Here is a 26,259-nt window from a genome sequence, read left to right as displayed (position 1 = left end):
CTCTGCTGCACCATCTGGCCATCCCCTGCTGTGTTTCTTATTCCCTGTGTCCCATCCCATTCCCTGTGCTCCACTTGTCCAACTGTCCTCTGTACATCCTCCTATTCCTTGTTCTGTTTTTACACCCATTCTCTGCACTGTTCCATTCCCTGCTCCCCCAGTCCCTGCACTCTGCCTGGTCATCTGTCCTCTGTGCCCCCTCATATCTCTGAGTGCTGCCTGTCCATCCGTCCATCCATCCACTTCTGTGGCCTCCATTCTTTACTCCCCTCTTCCCTGCTCTCTGCCTGTTGGCCCAACCTTTGCATTTCACCTGTCCTCCTCTGCTAGCCTGCCCACCGCTTAGTCTCTGTCCCGAGTTATCAGGAATGGGGACCATCCCCATCTCCTGTCTGTCCCTGCCTCTGACTTCTCTGTCCTCCCATTTGTCCTTTGTGTTCCATTATATCCATCGATCCTCTTTTCCCTGTCCATTCTCCTTGTCCTTCCTCAGTGTTCGATCTGTTTGTACATCCATCCCTTGTGTATCTATCTCCATGACCATCCCCTGTGAAGAAGTGCTGGAACAATTTTACAGAAGCGTTCTGAGAGCCATTGAACCAAACTGTAATCCCTGTGTATAGTAACCAATTTAATCCAAGGTGTGCACAGCAACATTCACACTTCCAGCACCACTGCCTTGTGTCTCCTGACTGTCTGTCCTTCTGGTGTCTCTCTGTCAATGTCACGTGGGATGTGCAAACAATAGTCCATCCCCATTGTTCCTCTTGTCTTCCATGCCCTTCTTTTGTTTGTCCATCCCCCATTTCCATCTCTTCTGATCCTCCATCCAGCCACCACCTGTGCCTCCTGCCTCACTAGCCCATAGGACTACCGCCTATGCCCTCTCCCTGTCTGCCCATTCCATCTATCTCCTGTGTCCACATGCGTCATTTCTGAGTCCCTGTGCCTTTGTACAGTCCTCATCCAGACATATGGGCATTTAGTTTTGTGTTCCCTGCATCTGTGTATCTTCATATCAGTGTGGTTCTGCAGCCTTAGGGCTCTGTACCCATGCAGCCCATCTGTTTGTCTCATCTCTGTTGGTGTGACCACGTGCCAGATTTTTGGGGTATCTTTTGTGGTACAGTAGCCACTTAATTGTTGCAATTGTTTTGTGTATGTGTCATTTGGATCATGTACAGTGGAAACAGAGGAGCGTACCATATCTGAGGGTGACCTGCAGGATGAAGATCCAGATCGCCCTCGTCAGGAGGAGTTGACTGAGACTGCTTCTGTTGGAACAGCAGAAGGAAGTATGTATGATCAGTAGCTTGCAGGTTCATTGCTGGGGATTAGTATGTCAGCCAGCATGGCATAAGTAAGGAATATTGTTTCTTATATCTGTAACCCCTCCTGTTCACTAGCCCAGTGTGAGGTTATTTGGCATAGGAGAAGCCTTGTGATTTCTTACATAATTGGGGAGACTAGACCTGAGGCTCTTTGGTGTGCTCTGTGTTGTGTATTAATGCATGTGTACCTCAGACCAGACCCCCTCAGACAAACCACCAGGATTTATTCTCCTAAAAAAACATAAAACACGATCACAGTTCAGCACCCCCTCTCCTCTGCCTGCAGCCTGTATGCTGCTTCAGCTCAGTCTCTGCCGAGACCCTGCTGGAGGCAGAGTACATCCTACAGCAGAACTCCCCTTACAAACATGTTTTAACTCCCACAGTAACTTAAGCTCCACAACAACCAAGTCCTTGTCCTCCTTCTGTATCACTTAAACTCTACTCTGGGTGTGCAAAAAGCCCTTTTTGGCCTTACCTGTAAAAAACACAAAACACAATCACAATTCAGCAGCCCCTCTTCTCTGCCTGCAGCTTGCAAGCTGCTTTAGCTCAGTCTCTGCTGAGACCCTGCTGGGAGCAGAGGGCACATCCTGGCAGGAGCTAGTAAGTTCTTTCAGCACACTGCAGTCCACAACTTGTAGTTCCCAGGGCTGCTGCTGAAATGCACTGGTCCTTGGGCTACATATCCTAAAAGCCTTACTCTGAAGGAACACGGGAAACCTGAAATCATCAAATTAAAATAATTAATGCAAAGTAGTTGAAATTTACTACACCAAACCTAGAATCCTTTTAGGTTTTGTTTAATATAGTTTTAAAAATCAGTTTCCTTGTTCGTTTTGTGAAGGATCTCTTCAAACAATGTTGCCTAACTGGGTATGCATTAGGTGCTGTCAAATGCACAAAGTAAAAAACCAGGGGGAAACTGCAACCATCTATAAACAAAAGGAGTCAAATGTACAAAGTTATGGAAAAAAACCAGATTTTGTCTGTCTAATTTCAGTTTCAGTAACAGTAGGTGTTACTGTTATCAATAGCAGGTAAAACCTTGTTTGAAACAAATGTGATTTAACAATAAAATTGACAGGGTAGCATTAAATGCAAAGGCACAGAGCTGCTCACACAAACTGTTTATTTTAGATGGCCCCACAGCCCCAGGGGGACCACCCAGCTACCTGATGGGATCGGGTGCAGCTGTGGCGATGGTGCACAGCACTGCCAGCAGGGCATCCATAATGAGGGTGTCCTCCTGTAGGAGCTGTCACTGTGCCTCCATTGTGGGCATGGGTGGGCTCTTCCAGGCTGTGAAAGGCTGGGCAGCACTCGGCTCGTGCGGAGTGGAGGGAGGGGCCCTTTAAAGGGGGAGGCTGGCTGCGGCCCTGGAAGGGCTTGTTGGCCATGGGACCCATCTGTGGCGTTTCTTGCCTCCCTTCTTTTGAAAGAGGGCTTGGAGCCGTGTGGACGCTCTCTTTTGAAAGATCTGCGGCGGCACTTCGGAAGAGTGGATCGAAATGCTGATCTGATAATGGTGGCAGGTGCTCCCTTTCGACGGCTGCTATTTCGACTGCTGAACTTCAATTTTTGCCCTTTCAAAAGGGCGCTCACTTGTAGACCCAGCTATTGAGTGTTGGTAACCTTCGCTGACTTCAGTGGCATTACTTCCACACCCTGGGACCTACAATATTCATTCCAAGAACAGACTTCTTGGATCTGAGCCCAGTTAAAGTCTCTTTCCCTAGGCCTGTAAATAAATTTTGTCTGGAGCAGATGGCAAACGTTTTTTTTCTGGAATTCTGCTATAGTATTTTCCTTAAAAGGCTGACATTTGGCTTGTTGCTTCATCTTGTCAGCAGCTGTGTTATTTTTCTTACCAAATGACTGGGAAAGAAAAGAAGAAAGAAAAGACCCCACAACACTCTTCACCTAGCACAGCCATGACAATTAGTGTAACTGATCTGTTTTTGAAGAAGTGCTTCTTTCTGGGTCCCATAGACCTGTCACTCTCTGTATACTGGGACCATCAAGACTCAGACAGATTAAATTTAGAGCCCTTCAGTAGGGTTTCAGAAAACCATAGCATAGTCACATTGGATGTTGTCACACTGGATGCATTTGTTCCATTTTAGCTAGCCCAGAATAAGAGTAAACAAAATAAATAAGTGCAGAATTTGTCCCACTAATTTATTAATATTATGACATTAAAGGCTTTCACAAAACAAGGAGGAAAGAAGAGTGAAAGTGATGAAAAAGACACCAAATTAGGATGATTCTCCTACTGGGAAGAAGTCAGGAGCCCTCTTCTCTGTATTCTCCCACTTCGAGATATGCATAAGTCCCAGAGATTTCAGACTGTCATATGTACCCTGAGAAGGGAAGACTCAAACCATAGAATCTTATATTTGTAACACTTGTTCATACCTTGTGAAAAAGATGTGTTGCTATAGCATGTGCCTAAGAGCCCTCATCATGGACCTAGAGTGCATTGGCAAGGTGCTGTAAATGGTCCCTGTCCTGAGATTTTCAATCCAAGTATAAAACAAGAGAGAACCGATAAATGTGGCCAGCTGGGAGAGGTATCAAGAAACAAAGGCAATATTGGTCAGTCTGATAGTCTGCTCAGATCACAGCCTAACCATTGCCAAGTTTTTTGTAGGCATGAAGACCAAAGAGTTTTGAGGAGGGATTGGAAGGAGGCTAACAAAGTAGCTTTGCTGATGTTTACAGGGAACTCCCCCCACGAATGTGGGGCAGCATGGGGAGAAATCACTGAAAGTTCAAAAACATAACACGTGGACAGCAAAGGATGGCATCATTGGCTGATTAGAGGCAAGCACTGGCCTCATCGTAGCAAATGAGAAATAATAGGTAGGGTGGGGAAAGACTGAAGAGTCTTGAAAGTTAATACAAACAGCATATATTTAACATAACACTATAACATCATGGTTGTCACAACACTCCTTGGAGCGGAAGCTTCAGGCTGAACCGTGGCTCACCTTGCATGGGTGTGGAGGGGTAATAGCACATTCTTACTTTTCTCCAGCACACCTACAGGAGACAGCTACAGTGTTTCAACTTTACATTCCCTGGGAGGGACATTTAGTGTTGCTGATGCTGCTGACCACCCCATAAAGGTGGCCAGTTTGGTTGGCCCTGAAGCCACTATCATGCCCCCTGTGCACCTGCAGGCCAGCACTGAAAGGAAACATGTTGCACCTTCCAAATGATATAGCAAGTGAGACTTCTGAAGTACTCTCAATGTCCTGGCAAAGACTATGGCTGTTCCTTTTATATAAACATGTCTTCAGCCCCCTGCTACTTGGGCACTTCCCCCCAGCCCATTTCTACCTCTGAAAGCCATGACTGAGCCATAAATATTTGTTTAGACAAATGTACCTATGCCTTTTTAAATGCGTCTATCTATATTTTTCATCACAGTTCAATTGTAGGCATTAGAAATTGTAAACAAACTCTAGTTAATAGTTAAGAGCAGCAGGAGCACATGCAGATTTATGAGTGCATGGAGATCCTGTTCTGCAGAAATGGAATAGTCTGAATCACAGAAATGTGTGATTAGTGCATAGCTTGGATGGCTACTTTGTGAAAGATCAGCAAAGATGGTTTTATTTCAGGACTAAATTTGATGGAGTTGATTTTGAAAGTTTGGACTAGATGAGCTTCATTGATTTCCTCTTCTTTGTATTTCTTTATTAGAGAGGGATCGGAAGAGTAAAGCATCCATTTTAGAATTTCTAGATGTTAAATCTTCCCCAGAACAGATGTCACACCTATCTGCTGTGTCTGATCTGAGTGAGCTAGCCCAAGGATTAGGGGGTGAAAGTCGAGAGCAAATATTCAAAGTAAGTCCATTGCATTTTACTTTTGTTCTTGAAGGAATCTGAAGGGGCTCTGTGATTCACAGATTTCAGTGTGTGAAAGCTTCAGCAAATTTTATGTAAAATTAAAGATGTAAAACTGCATACTGTGAGCCTAGAGCACAAACTACATTAAAGCATATGATTTTCTAAATGTAATAGGATGCACTCTCTGCGGGAGGCCTCCTCATGGCTGAGACTGGAAATTACCTGTCTGGTCCGTTGCCTCCTTCCTTACTTGCTCCGCCTGGGGCCTCTCTTTCATTCTAGGAATCACAGTGGTTCCTTTTGCCAGTGTATATGCATGTCCTTCTCTTTCAGAAGAGGCAAGTTAATGAGGTCATTCGGAAGATGCTAATAGGGCACTGACATGAATATTTAGCACCTCATTAGCATAATGGCTGCCACACGCAATTCAAAAGTGCTGCTCTTGGAATGTGTGTGCCGCCCATGTCGATGGGGGCCTTTTGAAAGGACCCCCTGACTTCAAAAACCCCTTCTTCCTATTTGGTTTTAGGAAGAAGGGGCTTTCAAAGTCAGGGGGGTCCTTTTGAAAGGCCCCATCTACGTGGGTGGTGCATGTTCTGAAAGTGGCACTTTTGAATTGTGTGCAACAGCCCTTATGCTAATCAGGTGCTGCATATTCATGTAAGCACACCATTAGCATCTTCTGAACTGCCTCAGTAACATGCCCCTTCTGAAAGGCAACTGTCTCAGTAGAACAGTGGTCTAGGTAGTCTTCCCATTCGAGACTGTGCCACTTTCCCATTGTATGGTAGGGAATTCAGGCTTTCCTGCTACTCCAAGTTCCAGCCCAGGATCTGTAAATCTGCATGACTTCAACACTTGCTGGCTTTTGTCCAGGCTTCTTTGTCCTCCGTACTCTTCAGGCTTTCTCCTCTATCACCTCTCTGGGGAACTTGTCTTCTTTCAAGGTCTAGCCTGTTTCTGTTGCCCCATTGGCTTTTCTTCTTTTCTTACTAGGTCAAGAGAATAACTACAGTCCCCTCCCACTCTCACTGGCTTTATGTGAGTCCCTCCTACTCCTGCTCAGATTGGCTCCATCTTCAATCAGTGCTTGTCAGTGAAGCCTAAGTCTTCCTCCAGGTGCAGCCTGTTAGCTTAATTAGCTGCTTCTGCACCACTTCAGGAATCTCACTGAGGTGTCCAGTATCAAGCTGCTGGCAATGACCTGTACTTGTTACTTTAGAGAAAGGTGAAACCCCCGCCTATAATTCAACTTTCATGATTATGCAGTGCTGTACAGAGACTCTGAATCACTATCTCTTACAGAAGTTTTCAATGCAGTGCATGTATCAATGGGTTGTTTGTGTGCCACATCCTACGCCACCAGTCTCCAGATTTGTTTGCACCAAACCGCCTGCAAAGCTCACAGTTAAGTAGAACCATTAAGTAATAATACTGCGTGAAGGAGATGGGAAAAGACACTAGTCCCTTGGCCATGGGGTTACTTGTCACTGTTCATCTATGGACGCAAGCTAATAAGGCTCTTGCCTTTTTGAGGCTGTCAAGGTGTAGTAATTTAAAAATTTAATCTAACTGTATGACCGGGGTCTCTTCTGAAACCCCAGTCTTTTCTCCTTCCACTAAAGTGGATGTGTGTTTACGTATCCTTTAATGCTGCCATCAATGGCATTGTGATCTGTACCTATTTCTGATTTGAAACAGACAGCACTCTTTTCTTGATAGTCTTGGCTTCCATACGTCTGGGAAGCAAAAATCTTGAGGTAGCTCCCAAAACTGAAAATTTATACTGTTCGGTGTGTGATTCTTTTTAATTTTGTTTTTGTGTTAGTGATTTATATGGGTCGATAACATAAACGTATTCAAAACAAAAAGCAGTCAAGTAGCACTTTAAAGACTAGCAAAATAGTTTATTAGGTGAGCTTTCGTGGGACAGACCCACTTCTTCTATAAACGTATTGCAATAGATGGAGTTGATTCTGTCCTTTTGCTGGAAACTGACAGATCTGTAAATCTGTTACAGGAGTTATTCAAAAAGTGTGGCAGCCAATAATCACATTCATATTTGATTAAATTGATTACCATCTTTCTTATGTTTCAGATAATAAAACAGACCGTTTACAATCTATATTTTCATGTGGCTTTTCATGACATTTCTGAAGAATTTGTAAATGATGATATTATGTTCTTTCTCAGAGACACAAGAGGTATTTTTTTATGGAAAAATTATAACAGTTTCAATATTAGTGTTAAAAACACTTTCATGTACGAAAAGGTGGTGATTGGGATTTAGGATAATGTGTATTCAGGATGACAAGACAGGTCATGGGAGTCAGAAACTTCTGGGTTTTAATCTGGCTTTAGTATCCACTTTATAGAAAGTCACCTAAACCTTGTGCCTGCATTTCCCTATTTTACAGATGGGGGTAGGTCTTGCATACCCCGCTGAGAGGAAGTACTGAAGTTTAAATACTGATGCTGCATCTACACTAGCAAGTTCCTTCAGAAAATTGGGCCCTTTTTTTGAAAGAACACATGGAGCATCTTCACACAAAATGTACTCTTTTGACCTGAAATTGAAGAACAAGGCTCTTCTTCCAGAAGCCCTCTTCTGCTCCTGGATCAGGAAGAGCGCCTTCTTTTGAAAGCTTCTTTCTGAAAAAAAAAAAAAGCATGTGTAGATGCTCCACTGGCCCCTTTTTAGAAAGAGCAGTCCTCATGGTGCTGGACTTTTCAATCCCTGGTCTGTTTTTTCAAAAGAGAGGGGGCTGTGTGGATGCCTCTACTGAAAGAGCAGATTGATCTTTCAATCAGCTTTTTTGTATGTGGAGGTGCTCTTTCGAAATAAATTTTTTTGGAAGAGATCTTCCAGAAGAACTTTGTTTGAAAGATCTCTATAGTGTAGACCCAGCCTGAATGTCTGTAAAAAAACCTTTGAAGATGAAAAGCTGTATAATATGTGAGGCAGTAGGACGATGACGAAGATAACTGAGCTTTATTGTCCCAAACCAGTTATATGGACAAGGATTGTTTACATGGGTCAAATTCTGATATACAGAACTAGTTTATAAAACACAAATCTTGTTTTAACATCAAATAATTTGTCCTGAAAATAATGACCATGTCTGCTGCAGGCTATTACGTCCAAAAATGTTTTTCAGTTTTAATTTTTCTTCCTGAATTTGACAAAATTTTGCAGGATAGTTAACAATTTTTTTTCAACATTTCCAGCAAAAATAATTGGAGTGTTTCTAACACTTGTGTGAAAGATTTTCCCATTCTCTCTAAACAGAAGTTGGTAATTAAAATAGTTCTGTGAAATATGACAGAACCACCACCATGAAGTTACCAAGCTGGCATATAAAAACTTAAGGTAGAATGATATGTCTGATCTTCTTTTGCTTGCTTATAACTTGCATTAGAGCATTTGAGAGTCCAGGCAGGTTTCATTTATAAGTGGCTGAGTTAATTGGTTCATGTCATACCCAGTTTATTGGCAGATATAATTTACTTTTTAGAATTATTAACATTTAATTGCTCGTTATGCAGGAACACATGAGCAGTGGTTTTAATTTCTGCTTTCTGTACCAAATAGGTAAAATTAACACTTGTAATTTATTACTGTCTAGAAACAGTTAGTGAGCCTAATGATGTGAATGAAGCTAATGAAGTTCTGCCTGAATTGCTAGAATGCGGCATCCTGAATGGCCACACTCTTTTAATGCTGAAAAATATTTTCTCACAGGTAAAGCTGTTACCATTTTTGTATATGAATCCTGAAGTTTTTGTTACGGTCTAATCCATTTAGTACACAGTAAATGCTAAGAGTTGCTGAGCTAATCTGATCTATGCACTTTAAATTGATTTATAATATTTAATTTGAAATTCCCCCATGTGTTTAGGGAAGAGCATGGCGAGTTCTGATACTTGATCTCTTTGCGCATTACAAGTGTGAGGAGAGTCTTGGAATGTAATGGCATATGCCTTTATTTGTACATGAGACTCATGTGAGATGGAAGGAAGCTTTCATGCAGGGTATGGAGACAGAATAAGAAAGGATGTGACTGGGTTATTACTCTATAAAATTGAGGAGATAGATAAATGAAATGAATTATAGTTATTCATGTGCAATAGATACAAAGATTCATGAAATGAATAGTTTGAAATTTGGCTGAATGTTGAGCTTTCAAAATTGTCAATAGTCTAATTTGTGGTACAGGTTCAATTTCTCTAGTCCGGCACCCTTGGGACCTGACTGGTGCCGAACAAGAGAATTTTCCTGGACTGTGGGAAGTCAATATTGTCTAGCGGAATTACCAGCACTTCCACTGCTTACTGGGCTCTGAGGAGACATGTAGAGGTAAATTACAGCTAAATAACTTCACAGAACACTGAGAACCAGGACTTTATAGGACCATGGGAAATGGTCACAGCCATGATACGTGGTTGTCTGGCTAACTGAACCATGCCAGATTACGGATGTTGCCAGATGGGAGAGTGACGATTAGGGAGGTTCAATACCTGTACATGTCTGTGTTTCAGGTTTTTTTGCCTGCTTTGTTGTATAATCAGCATAAGGCCGAGGAACCTGCCTTTCCTCCAGATGCTGAAAAGCTAGATGCTGAAGACAGGCATTTAACTGAAGCTGAGAATTTTGAAAAAAAGAAAGAGCAGCCTGTGGAATTTCACAGTTTTCAGATAATAAGGAATGAGTTCTTAATGAACATGCAGAAATTCTTAAGCCACATTCAAAGGACTATACAGCAGATTGAAGGCAAGTATCTCCCTCTACCCCACTCTCATATTTATATTACATGACTGTGGAAATAAATTCATTCTGGTTTTACTTTGTTTTGAACAGTGTTACTCAATCCATGGTTGTGGAATTGCATGCAGCTTCTGCTGAGTCTTCAGATTTGGTCAGAGGTCCTCTTCTGTGTCAATGAGAGCATTACACATATTTATGCATGCAAGAGATCATGGAACAAATGGATGAGAACTGTAAATAATATCCTGTCAAGCAGCTAAGAGTGGCAGTGGGAGAAGAGCTAAATTCCCCTAGCTGCCTTTCAGCAGTCACTTGGAGGCAGTGTAAGGGAAGGGAGCACAGAAATATAGGAATTGCCTATAGGATCAGGCATTTTGTCTCTCTAGTTCACATTCCTGCCAGAACTCTAAAAATTGCCTTCACCAGAAGCTCCAGAGGAGGATACAAGTACTCCACAACAGGCAGATGTCAGTGATGTCTCAGCCTAATTCCTGATAGTTAGAGAGAGTCTTAAACCCTGAAACCTGAGGGGTGGTTACATTTCCAAAAATCTTTGAATTCATTAAAGGTTATAATGCATTTATAAGATGAACAGGTAGGAAACTCTCGGCCAAAATTCTGATACAGAGTGAACAGGTTTACTAGCTGTCCTCAGATAAATGCTTCAATGGGTTGTGCCTTTTTCATTGCATTGTTCAAATGGTGTTGATATGAAGCATATGGTGCGAATAAAATGGTTGAGTCTACCTGCATTTTGTTCCAACAGGAGAGATTAAATTGGAGATGCCCACTATAAATCTAGATGCAGAAGTGAGTGAGCTTGCCACAAATCCAGAAGTGGTTGAAACCTTGGAGCACTGTGGAATGACCTGGCTAACGTTAATATCCACAGCTGTTGAGGAACAACTCGGGAAGGTCCCACAGGTAGATTGCTAATAACTGCTCAGCATGCCAAAACCAGTCTCACCATTACTGGTCTGTCCTCAATATTATTCTCTGTTTGATTGTCCAGGGGGAGGAGTATCCATCTGCTAACTAGTATGAAGAAAAACAAAGAAAGTGGAAAACTGGGTGTCTTTTGCGTAATGTAGTATAAAGCAATTCATTCCCAAGTTGTTAGTGCAAATGTAAACCCTATGTATTGTTAGTTGTGTAAAATGTTTCCAGTGGATTGCTCTTCAGTACTCTGTGTAAAATGAGTGTGATGTCTCAGCCCAACTTTCGTGATCAGGTGTCCTATAGATGCTGCCTCTGTGAGTGTTCCAGGGCTGGAGCATTCGGGGTAAAAATTAGTGGGTGTGGTGCACCCACCAGTGCCAACCTGTGCTCCCCTGTCCCATCCCCATCTCCTGTGCTTCTCAAGTGCTGGTGGCTATCCATAGACCAACTCCTTCCCCTCTGAACACTTTTGGAATGCTGCAAACAGCTGATTCATGGCATTCAGGCTCTGTGAGGGAGGGGAGGAGGAAGGACAGGCTGTGCTCAGGTGAGGAGGCAGGGTGGGGTGGAGCAGGGGTAGGAAGAGAGAGGACAAGTTTTGGGGGAAGGGGCGGAGTGAAAGGCAGGGCCTGGAGCAGTGGAGACAGGGGTCAATCATGCCCTGGCAATATGAGAAGTTGAAGCTTATGAAGTGTCCACCTCACAAAAATTACAATCTCAATTGCTTTAATGGGTATTTTCTTGGCAGTGTCTGCAGAGAGTCAAAACACTAAATGAGTCTGAAGACTAACATTTCCTTTATTGGAGCAGGCTCAAGGGGAAGGAACAAGGCACATCAGCAGGATAGTGTGTGGGAAGAAGCATGCTTTAGCTGCCTGTTCTGAGGCTAGAGGACTTCAGTGTCCTTACACTAGAACTAACTTCATAGAGAATCATAGAAAAGTAAGAGAGCAAGGGACTTCAAAAAGTCATCTATTTCAGAACCCTGCAGAGAATCTGGGCCAAATAAACCTAGATCATCCCTGACAGTTGTTTGTCTAACTTGTTCTTTAAAATGTCTTGTGATGGGGATTCCAGTATTTATCTATCCCTGTAATAAGAAAGTTTTTTTTCTAATAGCTAGCCTAAGTCTCCCTTGTTGCAGGTTAACTTGATCACGTCAAGCATCTAATGAAGTGAGTCTGTGCTCACGAAAGCTCATCCTCAAAACTTTTCTGTTAGTCTATAAGGTGCCACAGGACCCTTCGTTGCTGTTATTGATCACATCAGTGTACATAGAGAGCAACTGATCCTCTTTATAATAATCCTTAACATATTTAAAGACTGTTTTTAGTTCTTTCTTCAGTCTCCTTTTCTCAAGACTAAAATTGCCCATTCTTTGTGTGTGTCTTCATAAGTAAGTGTTTCTAAACCTTTTAACATGTTAGTTGCTCTCCTGTGGACTCTCTCCAGTTTGTCCACATGCGGTGTGTCCAAAACTGGACATACTACTCACTAGTGCTGTGCAGAGCAGGATAATTACCTTATATTTGGAACTCCTGTTAATATACCTCAGAATGGTATTAGCCATTTCAATGTTCATTTTCATTTAATTCAACTTGTGATCCACTATGCCTCCATACACTGCTGCAATTGCTTGTTTTATATTTTCCATGAATAGAAATGCCTTAGAAAAAAAATGAAGAAACTCATTATCTCCACCTTTTGAAACTTCAGGAACATAAACTTGGATAATGGAATATACATTCTCAAAGTCATCATTGTTAGCTGTCTGCTTATTAGTCAAATTAATATGGTATACATTAAATGTTAAAAACTAGTGACATTTTGTATCAGTTTAGCACTTATTTATTCCTGAAATCTTCATGTAGTTTTGAAAATTCCCACTGTAAGGACCTGCTTCTGCAAACAGGTACACAACTTCATGGAAATGAGTAATCCCATTAAAATCAACCTGACTATTCATATATATAAAGTTATTTATATGCAGAAGTGTTTGCAGAACTGGGACGTAAAGACCCAATCCTGCAATTAGTTCTGTATGGCAGACACTGCTGCAGGGTTTGTCTCATGAGTGGAACCTAAACTGACAAATGTTCTTTCCTTGGTGTTTTAGAAATACCTTATTGATCTTATGGCTATATTCTGTAGGGGTAGCTCTAGAAATATCATTATTGCTGCAGCCTTGCTTAGTTCAGTGAACATGTTGCAAATAAAAGCTTAAGAAATGTCATCATGGTTATAATTTCCCCCCTACTCATAAAAAAAATTGTAATGCTTTTCGTTCCTTCCTCTCATCCTCAGGGTAATGGCCCACTAGCAGAAATTGACCTGTGGCGTGAAAGAAATGCTACTTTAAGTGCTCTCACTGAACAGATAAAGCTCCCGTTAGTGAGAAAAGTATTAGCAATACTAAAGGAAGCTGAATCTGGACTTCTTGAAAATTTGCAGCTAGTCATTACTGATCTTAGTAGGCACCATGTGGAAGCCGTAGATAATGTTAGGTTTCTTTCAACTCTGGAGCGCCATTTGAAGGTTTGTTTATCTAATGATACTTTGGAAAGATTTGCTGATGTTTAATTCAGTCATGTCTATCTTTTGATATAACCACAATTGTTCTTTTTTTATTTGTTCTCTCATTCTTTTTGAATAGTAAAAAATACACTGTGATTTGCTTAGATAGGATAAAAGAAAAATGCTTGTTTACCATCTCTTCCTGAGCGGAGAGTTATTTAGATGATAGTGGTCAATAGAGAGGAGAATGTTCTCTCTCGTAGTTTGTATGATTCTCATAATGGTCTGTGGTCTTTTTAGGCAGCTGTACAGGTTTACTGGATTAATGCCTGATTCAGCTCTCATTGACAATGGGAGTTGGATCAGGGTCCTAAGATCTTGGCTGCATTATCCATTGCATGCTAAGGCCTCATCTACACTTACCTTTAACCAGTGCCTTTTTGGTAAAAAAAAAAAAAGAGAGAGGAGCCTGTACTCAGCTGGTTTCCTGCCACCTTTCCCCCAGCCAATCCCATGGCTGGGGCTGATGAGGTTTCAGTACTTAGTACCAGCAAGTACCAGCACAAAAAAGCACTGGGTTTACCATTGGTCTACATCAGCTACATAAATTGCATAACTGCTGTCAACATAACTGTGTCTTCCATGCAGTAAGGCCAGTGGAACTGCTCTCCCATCAACACTGGCTACTCTTCTCATTTTGCTGGAGTACCAGCATTGACAGGAGCATGTTACAAGATCACTTTATGGCAACGTCAGTGACACGATAGGATCGATGCCTGGTGGATCAATCTCTGCTGTATTGATCCGCAGCGTAGTGAAGAAATGCTCTGACTCCCATTCACTTCACCCAGACTTTGATGGAATGTGGGCTGTTTCCATTTCCAGTTTTGGAACTGACTTTAATGAGAGTTGTACTTGCGCATAGTATCCGAAAGTAGAATTAGGTCTGAAGTTTTAGTTAGTTCAGTAGGAAGGGTTGACTACTGTGCCACATCACTGTGACAATACCTTAACAATCACAATACAATGAGTAAATGAACAGAAACAAAGATTTGTCTTTGCTCCATTTTGGGAACAGCTTCCGGAATGCAAAGATGAGCCTCCTGTTCCAGGACTCATGCAAACATTTGGAAGCAGATTTGGGAAGTAAATACTGGAAGCCTTAAATAGAAACCAGAATTTTAGTGAGATGACAAATTGACAGAAGCTGAGTATTGACATCTGTGCGCGCAGTCCTGCAGATAGATACTTAGGCACATGAGTAATTTTAAAGTTACTGATGTGTAGGTTTGCTAGATTTGGCCATATGTTTGTTAGTTTTATAAATTTTTTTGAGCCCAAGTATTTAGTAACACAATAGGTATCTGTTTTTTCATGGCAATCTTATTCACAATATTCATCCTCTGTTTAAAAGAATTTAACTCATGGCACTGGATTTAACATTGTAATGGATACGATTCCTTCAATGATGAACTCATTGAGAATGGTGTGGATTATTTCACGTCATTACAACAAGGATGAGCGGATGATACCTCTCATGGAAAGAATTGCATGGGAAATTACAGCAAGGGTCTGCAAAGTTGTGGACTTAAGGACTTTGTTTAAGTAAGCCATGGATTCTTATTTCACTAGGACATAACTGCTAGTAGCTTTGATTATCTCACAGTATGTATGAGAGGTACCAATCTTATCAAGTGTGTTTTACTTATTTTCAGGAGCCTTAGATATATTTAACTAAATTTAATATAAATTTGAGAAGTTCTCTATATAAACTCTCACATATTATTGAAGAAGCTTTAAAGATGAGGTTACAGGTTCTCTTTTGACATGGCCTGGTATAAATTAGTAGTAGCTCTATTGAAATCAATGGAGTTCCAGTGATACAAATACAATGCAAGTGATATTAGAATCAGCCCTGAAATCTTCCTTTTGAACTTTTCAAAAACCATGGTCATAAAATGTTCTTGGGGGTGAGACAATTATGTGAAATTTTAAAACAAAAAGCGGTCAAGTAGCACTTTAAAGACTAGCAAAATAGTTTATTAGGTGAGCTTTCATGGGACAGACCCACTTCTTCAGAAGAAGTGGTCTGAAGAAGTGGGTCTGTCCCACAAAAGCTCACTTAATAAACTATTTTGCTAGTCTTTAAAGTGCTACTTGACTGCTTTTTGTTTTGATAGTGTATAGACTAGCACGGCTTCCTCTCTGTGAAATTTTAAGTGTTGGTAGATTTCATTAAAATATAAGATTTTATTGAAGCGAGGTATTCTAGCTCATTGAAATTGTAAACCTTTCAGCACTCTTGTCAGTCTGTTAACTGCTTTGTTTTGTTTAAAAGAGAAGATAGAAGCACTGCGAAAACTAAATTGTTGGAAGCCAAGGGCACACTTGAAATATGGAAAAAATCTTATTTTGATACGCGTGCTCAGATTGAAGCCTCAGGAAGAGAGCAACGATGGGAATTTGACCGAAAACGTTTATTTGAAAAAACAGATTATATGGCTTCAATATGTCAAGATCTATATGATATTGTGCAGGTAGTAATGTGTGTGGTCTTAAATAGAAACATTGTGTATCTAAAGTCTCCAGCTGTGAGAGTTAGTTTTGAATTGTAGTATATTTGCTAAATTGAATGAAATGTTAGTAACCTTTAAGAAATTAGCTAATGAGCTCACCTGACATATTGTTCATAATACTTTTATAGTAGCAATGTAGATCACCTGCCCGCCAGGTTGTTGGAATCTAAGCACTTTTTCTAAAATACAGAGACTACAGAGGAGGATGGTTTCTGCCTGCCTGAGCACTTATTATCTGGTGTGGCAATGTCATTGGCCTTGACATCAGTGTGGGTCAGCTAATTTGGAGGAAAAGGCTCAAACTGGAGAAGGAAGTTCAAAGGAGATACAATTATGGGGGTGTAATAATTTTTCAACCCAAGTCTACAATGGAATCCAGAGGAACAGATTCTGATGCCTTCAGAGTCTTATTGGTTTCTATAGGGCTGTGTAGGCATAGGGAATCTGCTGACCAGTTCCCCATTGTGGAATGGGTTTCTATATCTGGATCAACCTCTGTAGGACCAGAAATGAATACAGATGTTAATCCAAATTGGGCTCCTTATTTGGAGATTTATATTGCGATTCACCACCACATTTACTCATTATATTATCATTAAAATTATTTACATTTTTAAAGCAGTCTTGTGTTTTAAATGCGTAATGTTTTAAAAATAAATTCAGAGACATTAATAGAGGTGCAATTATCCAGAACAACTCCCAAATCTCACAGAAATGTGTGCATGTGCTTAACTTGAGGTAATGGGTGGGGCTGTGTGTGGCGGGGTGTGTGTGTGTGTGTGTGGGAGAGAGAGAAGTTAAGCACTTACTTAAGTCTTCCCAGGATCAGGGACCTGGTCTGGAAAAGATATGCTGTAATGTGTCTACATTATTGATAACTCTATACATATTTAAAGCAATCATATATTTTATATAGTAGTCATTTTTAGCGTTTAGTATCTTATCATTATATTAAATACCAGGGAATAAACTTAGTTATGGGAAAAAATAATCTCTGAAACTGGGAATTTGCCACATGCAGTATTTTAGAAAAATTGGCACAAGTGAAAGGTCAGTATGTCAAATGCAAGATATTTTATCAGGATGTGTGGAAGTTCTTGTTTGATCACACTACATAATAAATATAAACATTTGTGGATGAGATGGTTTTTCCTCAGAAAGTCTATCTTGAGATAAGGGCAAGGATATAAATTTTGTAGTAACTAGCAGTACATTGCTACCAGCAGGGATGGGCATTTTATCTGAATAAGAACTGTGATATTGAGCACCTACTTTTTATATGGAATTGCAAAGTCTTTTACGGGACGGTACAAAATGTGTATCAATGTGAGGATTATTTGTCTCCTGTGTAAAAGTTATTTATTGAAGAAAAGAGTAACCAAAAATATTGTTTTGGCAGAAACCTGATTAAAAATAATTCCCTCTTGTCTGTGTCTGCACAAATAGGTTATTGAAGAGTTCTACAACATATTTGGTCCTGAATTGAAAGCTGTCACTGGAGATCCAAAGCGCATTGATGATGTATTAGGAAGGGTTGATGGTCTGATTAGTCCTATGGAAGTGCTGACTTTTGACCCTTTCAAGATCAAATGCTCATCTCAGTGGAAAGTTGTTATGGAAGATTTTAAATCAGAAGTGCTGGTAGGTGGCAGATCCTGTGCTAGTTATTAAGTTTCAAAATTTAAGCTTAAAATAAACATAACCCTTGAAAAGAAAAAAAAAAGGATAAATAATTAAATAAAAATTAGATAAACATGGCCAAACATTTGAATTTGGAGTTCTGGGAGAAAGCCAAGATTTTTGTTTGTTTTACTCTTTGCACGTGAAGGCTGAGTTGCTGAAAAGTGGTGGTTTATTCACAGCCCTGGCATGCCTGCAGCTCTTTGTCACTGCTCAATAAACAGAGTTTGCTTTCCTGATGCTCACCTGCTAACATGCCTCATCTATGTCCTAAAAGGGAGCTCACACTGGTGGGCTCTGCTGCTGCCCTACCCTGCTGGTGGGTTCTGCTTCCAGCCCTGTGCCCAGGGTTCTGGCTGCCAGCCCTGCATGCTGCAGCTTTGCTCCTGGCGTCAGCTGCGGGTGGGAGGGACCTGGACGGTGATAAGGAAGCTGGATTTCAGCACAGGCACAAGAATTAGGGAGCAGCATGCCTAGGGTCCCAGCTGCTGGCTGTATGGGGTAGGGACTCTGCTGCCAGTCCCGTGCACTGGAGTCCTGGCTGCCACTTCTGTCCCAAGGTGGGTTTCCAGCTGCCAGTCACATGTGTCAGTTGGTTTTGCTACTGGCCTTGGCAAGCTGGCTGGCTCTGCTGCCAGTCCTGGTTGGTTCTGCTGCCAGTCCTGGTTGGCTCTGCTGCTGGCCCTGTGCCTGGGGTCCTGGCTGCTGGCCTTGTGTGCCAGATGGCTCTGCTTCTGGCCCTGCCTGCCAGAAGCTCTTTTGCTGCCCCAGTGCACAAGTGGGCTCTGCTGCCAGCCCATATCTGGTGTTCTGGCTGCTAACCATGGGTGCCAGGGCTTTGGTCCTGGCCTCAGCTGGGGTGTGTGTGGGGATTTTAGCATCCCCACTCTTAAAAATAGTCCCAAGTCATTGTTCAGGCTTCCACTCCTGGACTACTTCAGGTGCTCCACTTTCTGCTGAGAAAACCAGCAATGGTACCAGTTGGGATGGTGCTTATTGTGATGTAGTCTCTTGCCTTGCAGATACTGGATTGAGATCCAGCACAAACATTTCCCTTAGACCATTAAATGGTCATCAGTTGTTTTTTGGAAAGAAAAAAAAAGAAAAGTGAAATTATATTTTAACATTAGTACAACATTACATTTTCCACTTATTCCACTCTCTCTTCCTCGCTTTGTCTCTGCAAGGTTAATTCATAAGCAGTTTTGTTCCTTGACTTGATGCCTTTGTCTTTGTCCAGGTTATAGAAAAAGAGGCCAAGAACTTTATCGATGAGTCATTTAAGACCCTTCGATCAGCAGAAGCTGCTTTTGACATGCTCTTAAACTTTAAACACATCCGCTCTCGGGATGCCATCAATAAACAGATGATGATGAAGTTTAATGATATACTGGCACAGTATTGTAAAGAGGTATTTCACTTAAGAATTTCTTAAGAAACACAAAAAATTCTATATCCAGTAGAAGTATTTCTTCTTGAACCATAAATGTATATGTCTCTCTGGCTACGTCTACACGTGAACGCTACATCGAAATAGCTTATTTCGATGTAGTGACATCGAAATAGGCTATTTCGATGAATAACGTCTACACGTCCTCCAGGGCTGGCAACGTCGACATTCAACATCGACGTTGCGCAGCACCACATCGAAATAGGCGCTGCGAGGGAACGTCTACACGCCACAGTAGCACACATCGAAATAAGGGTGCCAGGCACAGCTGCAGACAGAGTCACAGGGCGGACTCAACAGCAAGCCGCTCCCTTAAAGGGCCCCTCCCAGATACAGTTGCACTAAACAACACAAGATCCACAGAGCCGACAACTGGTTGCAGACCCTGTGCATGCAGCATGGATCCCCAGCTGCAGCAGCAGCAGCCAGAAGCCCTGGGCTAAGGGCTGCTGCACACGGTGACCATAGAGCCCCGCAGGGGCTGGAGAGAGAGCATCTCTCAACCCCTCAGCTGATGGCCGCCATGGAGGACCCCGCAATTTCGATGTTGCGGGACGCGCAACGACTACACGGTCCCTACTTCGACGTTGAACGTTGAAGTAGGGCACTGTTCCTATCCCCTCATGGGGTTAGCAGTTTCGACGTCTCGCCGCTTAACATCGATGTTAACATCAAAATAGCGCCCAACACGTGTAGCCGTGACGGGCACTATTTCGAAGTTAGTGCCACTACTTCGAAGTAGCGTGCACGTGTAGACACGGCTTCTGTGGACTTTTATGGCCTTTGTCACCGCAGTGTTTGACAGTCTCCCAGCTATTTAGAAAAAAGTAACCATAACAATCTCTCTCTCGCTCTCTCTCTCTCTCTCTTTCTCTCTGTGCCCTGTAGGAGAAATAGCATGACTGATTTATGGATATTTGTGTATGTGGTTATATGTGTTAGGATACTTATTGTGAGTAAAAGGAGATGAGATTTGCTTTTAGTTCTGTATGCAGTGGGCCCTTTCATCATTTTTATTTCTTGTGGGCATGAGTTTTACAATATCTCCCATGAAAATTCTGTCTCTGATACTCATGAGCCTGAGAGCCACCTTGTGCTGAATGACAATTCCATAGTTCTGGTGGAACACACAAGTTGTAGGAGATAAGGACAATAAAGAGAGTGGTGATTTATAGGATAGGCAAAGCCAGTAATGTATGGGGAGCCAGCACTAAGAGGAGGGCACAGAATAAGATCTTCATAGTGAACTGTGTTGCATTTTGTCCAGCTGGAGCTCATGCTTTCATTCCCTGACTATAAGTATGTTATATTCAAGGAATTATGGCAAATGCATTAGCAGGTCTGAGAGATTTTTCCTGGGGTCATTTTTGTAATAATTTTTTCCTCCTGAAAAGTGACCTCAGTTTGCTGCTTACTGATATGTTTGATGTTTTCCTTCACCTAATTCTGCAGGATCTAATAAAGTATTTGAGTTTTCAGAAGCTCTGTGTAACTATAAATTAAGAGGAACAGCAGGTGACCAGTAGCTCTCAGGATAACGTTTCATCTGCTCAAATTCTGCCATCTATAATTCTTTCCAGGGTCAAAATCCCAGCATCAAATACTCTCCCAATGGGATCATGTTCCTGTAGAATTCAGTTTTAGGAATTGGTTCTGACATCACTCTGTGAGGAATTTTAATTGATCTTGAGGGGAATTTCACAAATAGACTGGTTGCATAATAGGATCCAAAGTGTCAGATCCTGCCATTGCAAATACCTGTGTAGCATGTGCCTGTCCAGTCATCCTGCCTGAGACTTTCTGCCATCTTATTGCTGAGTATTTCTTGGAGGACTGCCATAATGCTTTACAGGGCACTTTCATAGACCAGTGGTAGTATGGTGATGTTTCTGATAACTCTGTACTGTTTTGATTCTTTTATAGGTTGATATAGTTAATAACATCTTTATCCAAAACCTCAGTAATCCACCCCTGAACAAGAATCATCCTCCAATGGCTGGAGCAATATATTGGTCGCGATCCCTCTTCCATCGTATTAAACACACTATTATACGGTTTCAAGAAGTTGAAGAGTTGCTGGCCAGTGAGCGTGGAAAGGAAGTATGTTGGTTTTATTGGTATTTAGTAAAGTCAGTAATACTAAGTACATCACTAGCATTGTTTATCCATATATATATAATGCATTACAAGCATTAATTAAGATTAATGGTAAGTTTGACTGTGTAAGTTTTGTGATATACATATTAAAAAGGGAGAAACCAAGCCACAGACCGATTGTAACTTCCTTTTGTATCTCTCAGAGAGGCGGTAGCAGAGATCTTGGCAGAAGTCAGGAGTGTACAGTCTCAGCCCTCTGCATTAACTTCTATACTATACTATACCTGTGGTGTCCAATATGCTTTCCATTCACCACATGTGGTGAACTGGACACCACGATGTGGAGAAGCAGCTCATTAGAGCTGCACAGGTGGAGCACCCTCTTCCGGCTCCACACACGCACCCCACTATTTGGTACGACAAGCATGTGGCAGAGATTGCTCTTCCTGCGGTTCTGGTGTCCCAAGCTACAGCCACAGGGCTTGTGAGGGGCAGCTCATGCGGCACGGCTTGGCTCCAGCTGTGGGGCAGCAGGTGCAGTGCAGCTCGGCTCCAGCTATGGGATGGCATGCGTGGCACGGCTTAGCACGGCTTCAGCTGCCGGGTGGCATGACTTGGCTACAGCCACGGGGTGGCTCATTTATGGCAGCTCCAATGGCACAGCAGCTCTGGGGAGTCACTGGCAGTTTGTGCGGGGAGTGCTGGTGCCTGACTTGGGGGTGGTGTGGAGAGTGTTTGGCTGGATGGTCAGTGCCTGGCTCTGGGGTGGGGGATGTAGCAATCCGTAAATTTCTTTTGGACACCACTATACTATACTATACTAGCTCCCTTGGTTAATTAAAAAAAAGATGTAAAAACTATTTTAAGTAGCCATGTTTGGACAAGAAAGTGTCATATCTGTATTATAGAGTAAGATGAATGGAGTTGAACTCTCTCTTACAGGTAAAACAAAAGTATCTGGAAGTGGCTAAGAGAATGAAAGAATATGAGGACCTGAAATATGATCACTGGAGGGATTGGACAGAACAGATGCTCCCAGTACTATTGAAAAAGACCCTGCTTGCTAAAGTCCATCCTTCTGGGGCCATTGTCCAAGCTACTACAGAGTCCTCTGATCAGGTGAGGGGGTGGAAAGGCCAGAAATCAATTGTCTGCGTATGCATTGATAGCTAGCCAAGTTACTGATCAGGTGAGATTTTCTCAGAGCAGAACTGAGTTGTTTGGGGAAATGCTGATGCTTCTGAACTCAAAGTTATTTGGGTTCCTACACGGGCTGTCATATCATAGAACTGGAAAGGACCTCGGGAGCTCATTAATTCTAGTCCCCTGCACTCACAGCAGGACCTATTACCATCTCTGGCAATATTTTTTTTTAAATCTATCTCACCCCAGACACTTAAAATGACCCCTCAAGGATTGAGCTCACAACCCTGGGTTTACAAGGCTAATGCTGTAGTCACCAAGCTATCCGTCACGTTTGTCACAACTTCTGAATATCCTGACAGAAGCATAAATGATAAGTGTTTTGTGCACTGAGATATACAGCATGCCAGTGCTTTGTCTTAATATCCCTATTTTTCTCAGAGCACATTGTGGTGCTGTAAAAAATAGTATTTTGTAATAGTCTCATCTTTACATATATAGATCTGTTACTATACTATGTAGTGCAGAGTGATGTGCTCAGTGGAGGGTACTCCACTTAAAAGAGCCATCTGATTCCCATGTATTTCTGGGTGCAATCCAAAAAAATCATGAAATTAAATGATTTTTACTGCCATCATATTGTTTACTACAGTTGTGTTCTATGTCTTCCCCAGCCTGCGCCGGCCTTGTCTATTTAAGATGGTAAACTCCTTAGGACTAATATATTGGATTTTCCATTCTGGATCGTTGAGACAGCATACAGAGGGGGAATTTTTGTTCTCTCTCATGGTCAATTTTAAATGAAGAGATAGTTGTGTTTAATTTCTGAAAAGAAAATGGTGTGTGTGACAGCCAGTTTGACATGCATTTCCACAGCTAGCCCTGAATGTCAAGCCTGCTGTCTGACATAAGTGAATCAGCTTGTTTGTCTTGAAAATGCCTTTTGAAAGTAATTGCTTCTTTGATTTTTAACTGTCAGACTTTATCTTCCTTCTTGCTGCTGTTTCTCTTTTGTGACGTAGAGCCCACATTCTCAAGAGCCTGATGCCGGGGAGAAATGGTGTCATTTCACAGTCAATTTTTCTCCCAAACTCCAAGAGGTTATCAGTGAAACAAAATACATGGAGCAGCTAGGGTTTCCAGTACCTGAAATAGCTAGGAATGTGGCATTACAGGAAGATAAATTTCTGAGGTAAGCATATCAAATTTAAACATGCTCCGTGTTCTGACTGAATTGAACAGCAAAATGACTGTTGAGCTCATTCGCAACAGGAATGGGCTCTTTGTCAACAAATTTTAAAACATGACACCCCCATAGTCATTGTTATATTTTCTTGAGCAAAATTGCAAATGGACACTTTGCACAAATAATCTTTATCTGCTTTCTGAGTTATGTATGATGAAATCAAGCAAACAAAACACATTTTAATCCATAAGAATAACACAAAGAAAAGCAAACATTCCTTAGCCACTAGGAGACCTCAGATTAGTGCCTGACTCTACCACTGACTTCCTGTGTGACCTTGGGCAAGTGACCTATGACAGATTTTCAAAGGGATTAAGGCTTTAATGATAGATGCTTACTGGGTTTCTCAAAAGTCTGAGACACCTGTTGATTTCAGCCTTGTGCTTAAAGTTGAGCATGTTTTAAACACTTTTTCTTGATTGGTGCTATAGGGGCCAACCCAATGCATGTTGAAATCAGCGGAGTCTTTCCATTGACTTCAATGGCATTGGTGTGTAAACAGGATGACAGAGTGGTAATGTGCCAGTAATCTCTGACTAGGTGACTGACTTGTTAACCTTGGGAAAACAAAGTGTAACGTTCAGTGTCTGAGTTCAAAATTAGGTGTTCAGTTGTTCTATGCACTATCTTTATTGTAGTGTTTTGTGTTTCACTTGTGACTCTCTTTAGATACACAGATGGAATGAAACACATGTTGGATCACTATCATAAATTAATGGAAACACTAAATGAGGCAGAAATCCAACTTCTCAATGATCATATTCAGGAGCTTCAGAGAGTATTTAGATCAGGATACAAGAGACTCAATTGGAACTCCTTAGGTAATATAGATATTTTTAAAATGTCCTTTAAATAATAATTTTCAGTAAAACATCTCCCAGGCTATACATGTTTCTTCCTTGTATCATCCCATAGCATTTCTTATATCTAAAATGCTGAGCAACAGTGATTACAGCTCAAGATAAAGGATGTCTGTCATAAATTAAGTTGTGGTAACTTTGGTGCATAGCCCAGGTTTAGGAAAACAGACTGCTACCGTGTGGAAAATAGGGTGCAGTCCATTGGCCTGACCCAATGCCCCTTATAGAAGTACACATTAGTCTTCCCCAAAGAATATGTAACTGAATTTGCTATATGTAACATGTTAATACAAGTGACCTTTTGGTCTGAAAAGGAGTGGGTATTGCACTGCCCACATTGTTCTTTTAGAAGGTTCGTATGGATAATTAATAAATAATTAATGGCTAATTAATAACATGGGGGGCATAAAATGTGTTGAAGAAAGAGAATAAAATGGACACATGTTGTTTTCAAGGTATTAGTGACTATATTGTTCGGTGCACCCAAGCCATTGGGAAGTTTGAGTCACTTGTACATCAGATTCATAAGAATGCCGAAGACATAAACAACAAGCTTTTATTAATAGAGTCAACAAATCTATTTAAATCCCCACCTTTGAAAAATGAGGATGAACTTCCTGGTAAGTCTTCTATTTTGTATTCTCTTTTCATAACTTTGTGAAGTGTCTGACAGAAGTGGTGTTCTTTCTAAACCTGTTTTATTTTTACCAAGAAAACATAATATTAAGTACTTTCCCTGGCTAATTACAGTGAATGGAGAACAAAGATAACTTCAATATTCCCTTGGTGGTGGTGAGTCAGGAAGATCTATATAGCATGAAAACCTTCTCACCTGTTTCTGCCTTGCTTCTGGCCATCCCTGTCCTGACCTTTCCCCTAGCTCCACCATGTGCTGCTTTGTGGAGGCTTCCTGGATGCTTCCAGTCCTTTATATACAGTATCTGCTGCCCTCTTGTGCAGCTCTACTGCATGCATTCTGTCAGGGAGACTGCAGTCATGGAGGACCATAATGGAGTTGCTTCTTCCTCATTTGTGAAATGCATTTGTCCCAGCCTGTCTTTCGGTCATTAGCATGCACCAGTGGAGGTTAGCTATTTCAGAATGTCTCTGACAATCAAAAATGTTGCTAACGAAAGTATTATTCTTAACCTCTGAGGGTAGGATAAGACACAATGGGCTTAAATGGCAGCAAGGGAGTTTTAGGTTGGATATTAGGAAAAACTTCCTAACTGTCAGGGTGTTTAGGTGCTGAAATAAATTGCCTAGGGAGGCTGTGGAAACTCCATCATTGGAGATATTTAAGAGCAGGTTAGATAACCATTTGTCAGGGATGATCTAGATGCTGCTTGGTCCTGCTATAAGTGCAGGGGACTGGACTGGATGACCTCTCGAGGTCCCTTCCAATTCTAGTATTCTGTGATTCTAGTATTTTATGATTCTATGGCATATGTTAAAATCTGTTTTAGTTAAGTTTAGGATTCTTGAATCTGTACACACCCCAAAATAGGAGGTATTAATATAATCATGAAGATATTCTAAATTAACTTGCAGGATAAATTTACTATTCAAAGTCAAAACAAAAAGCAGTCAAGTAGCACTTTAAAGACTAGCAAAATAGTTTATTAGGTGAGCTTTCGTGGGACAGACCCACTTCTTCAGACCATAGCCAGACCAGAACAGACTCAATATTTAAGGCACAGAGAACCAAAAACAGTAAGCAAGGAGGACAAATCAGAAAAAGATAATCAAGGTGAGCAAATCAGAGAGTGGAGGGGTGGGGGGGAAGGTCAAGAATTAG

General features: G+C 41.5%; 2 protein-coding genes across 2 annotated transcripts in view; both read left to right on the top strand.

The window, feature by feature from the left end:
* The first annotated feature begins 1,233 nt into the window (after positions 1-1,233).
* Positions 1,234-10,041, top strand: LOC142022489 (dynein axonemal heavy chain 10-like). The gene is made up of 5 exons (XM_075012392.1): positions 1,234-1,295; positions 5,043-5,188; positions 7,290-7,395; positions 8,818-8,933; positions 9,731-10,041. Exons 2-5 carry the CDS (start codon positions 5,108-5,110, stop codon positions 10,004-10,006), a joined length of 579 nt encoding a protein of 192 aa, XP_074868493.1. The 5' UTR covers positions 1,234-1,295; positions 5,043-5,107; the 3' UTR covers positions 10,007-10,041.
* Positions 10,042-10,778: 737 nt separating this feature from the next.
* The window catches only part of DNAH10 (dynein axonemal heavy chain 10), a 91,121-nt gene continuing 75,640 nt past the window's right edge, over positions 10,779-26,259 (top strand). The window contains exons 1-11 of the mRNA XM_075012391.1: positions 10,779-10,880; positions 13,200-13,430; positions 14,824-15,014; positions 15,748-15,946; positions 17,432-17,626; positions 18,906-19,076; positions 21,039-21,215; positions 22,155-22,331; positions 23,378-23,547; positions 24,271-24,422; positions 24,917-25,081. Of these exons, the coding sequence (XP_074868492.1) occupies positions 10,821-10,880; positions 13,200-13,430; positions 14,824-15,014; positions 15,748-15,946; positions 17,432-17,626; positions 18,906-19,076; positions 21,039-21,215; positions 22,155-22,331; positions 23,378-23,547; positions 24,271-24,422; positions 24,917-25,081 (1,888 nt within the window). The 5' untranslated portion in view covers positions 10,779-10,820. The remainder of the gene's footprint in view (positions 10,881-13,199; positions 13,431-14,823; positions 15,015-15,747; positions 15,947-17,431; positions 17,627-18,905; positions 19,077-21,038; positions 21,216-22,154; positions 22,332-23,377; positions 23,548-24,270; positions 24,423-24,916; positions 25,082-26,259) is intronic.

Source organism: Carettochelys insculpta, chromosome 18, assembly GCF_033958435.1.
Source record: "Carettochelys insculpta isolate YL-2023 chromosome 18, ASM3395843v1, whole genome shotgun sequence".
NCBI lineage: Eukaryota > Metazoa > Chordata > Testudines > Carettochelyidae > Carettochelys > Carettochelys insculpta.
The sequence above is the reverse complement of the archived record's forward strand: the minus strand, read 5'-3'. Positions and strand labels throughout refer to the sequence as shown.

Excerpts from the sequence above, each read along its gene's own strand:
- LOC142022489 (XM_075012392.1), top strand. The coding sequence starts at position 5,108 with ATGTCACACCTATCTGCTGTGTCTGATCTGAGTGAGCTAGCCCAAGGA. Across the intron at positions 5,189-7,289 it reads GTCGAGAGCAAATATTCAAA|ATAATAAAACAGACCGTTTA; the intron begins GTAAGTCCATTG and ends CTTATGTTTCAG. Across the intron at positions 8,934-9,730 it reads TGAAAAATATTTTCTCACAG|GTTTTTTTGCCTGCTTTGTT; the intron begins GTAAAGCTGTTA and ends TCTGTGTTTCAG.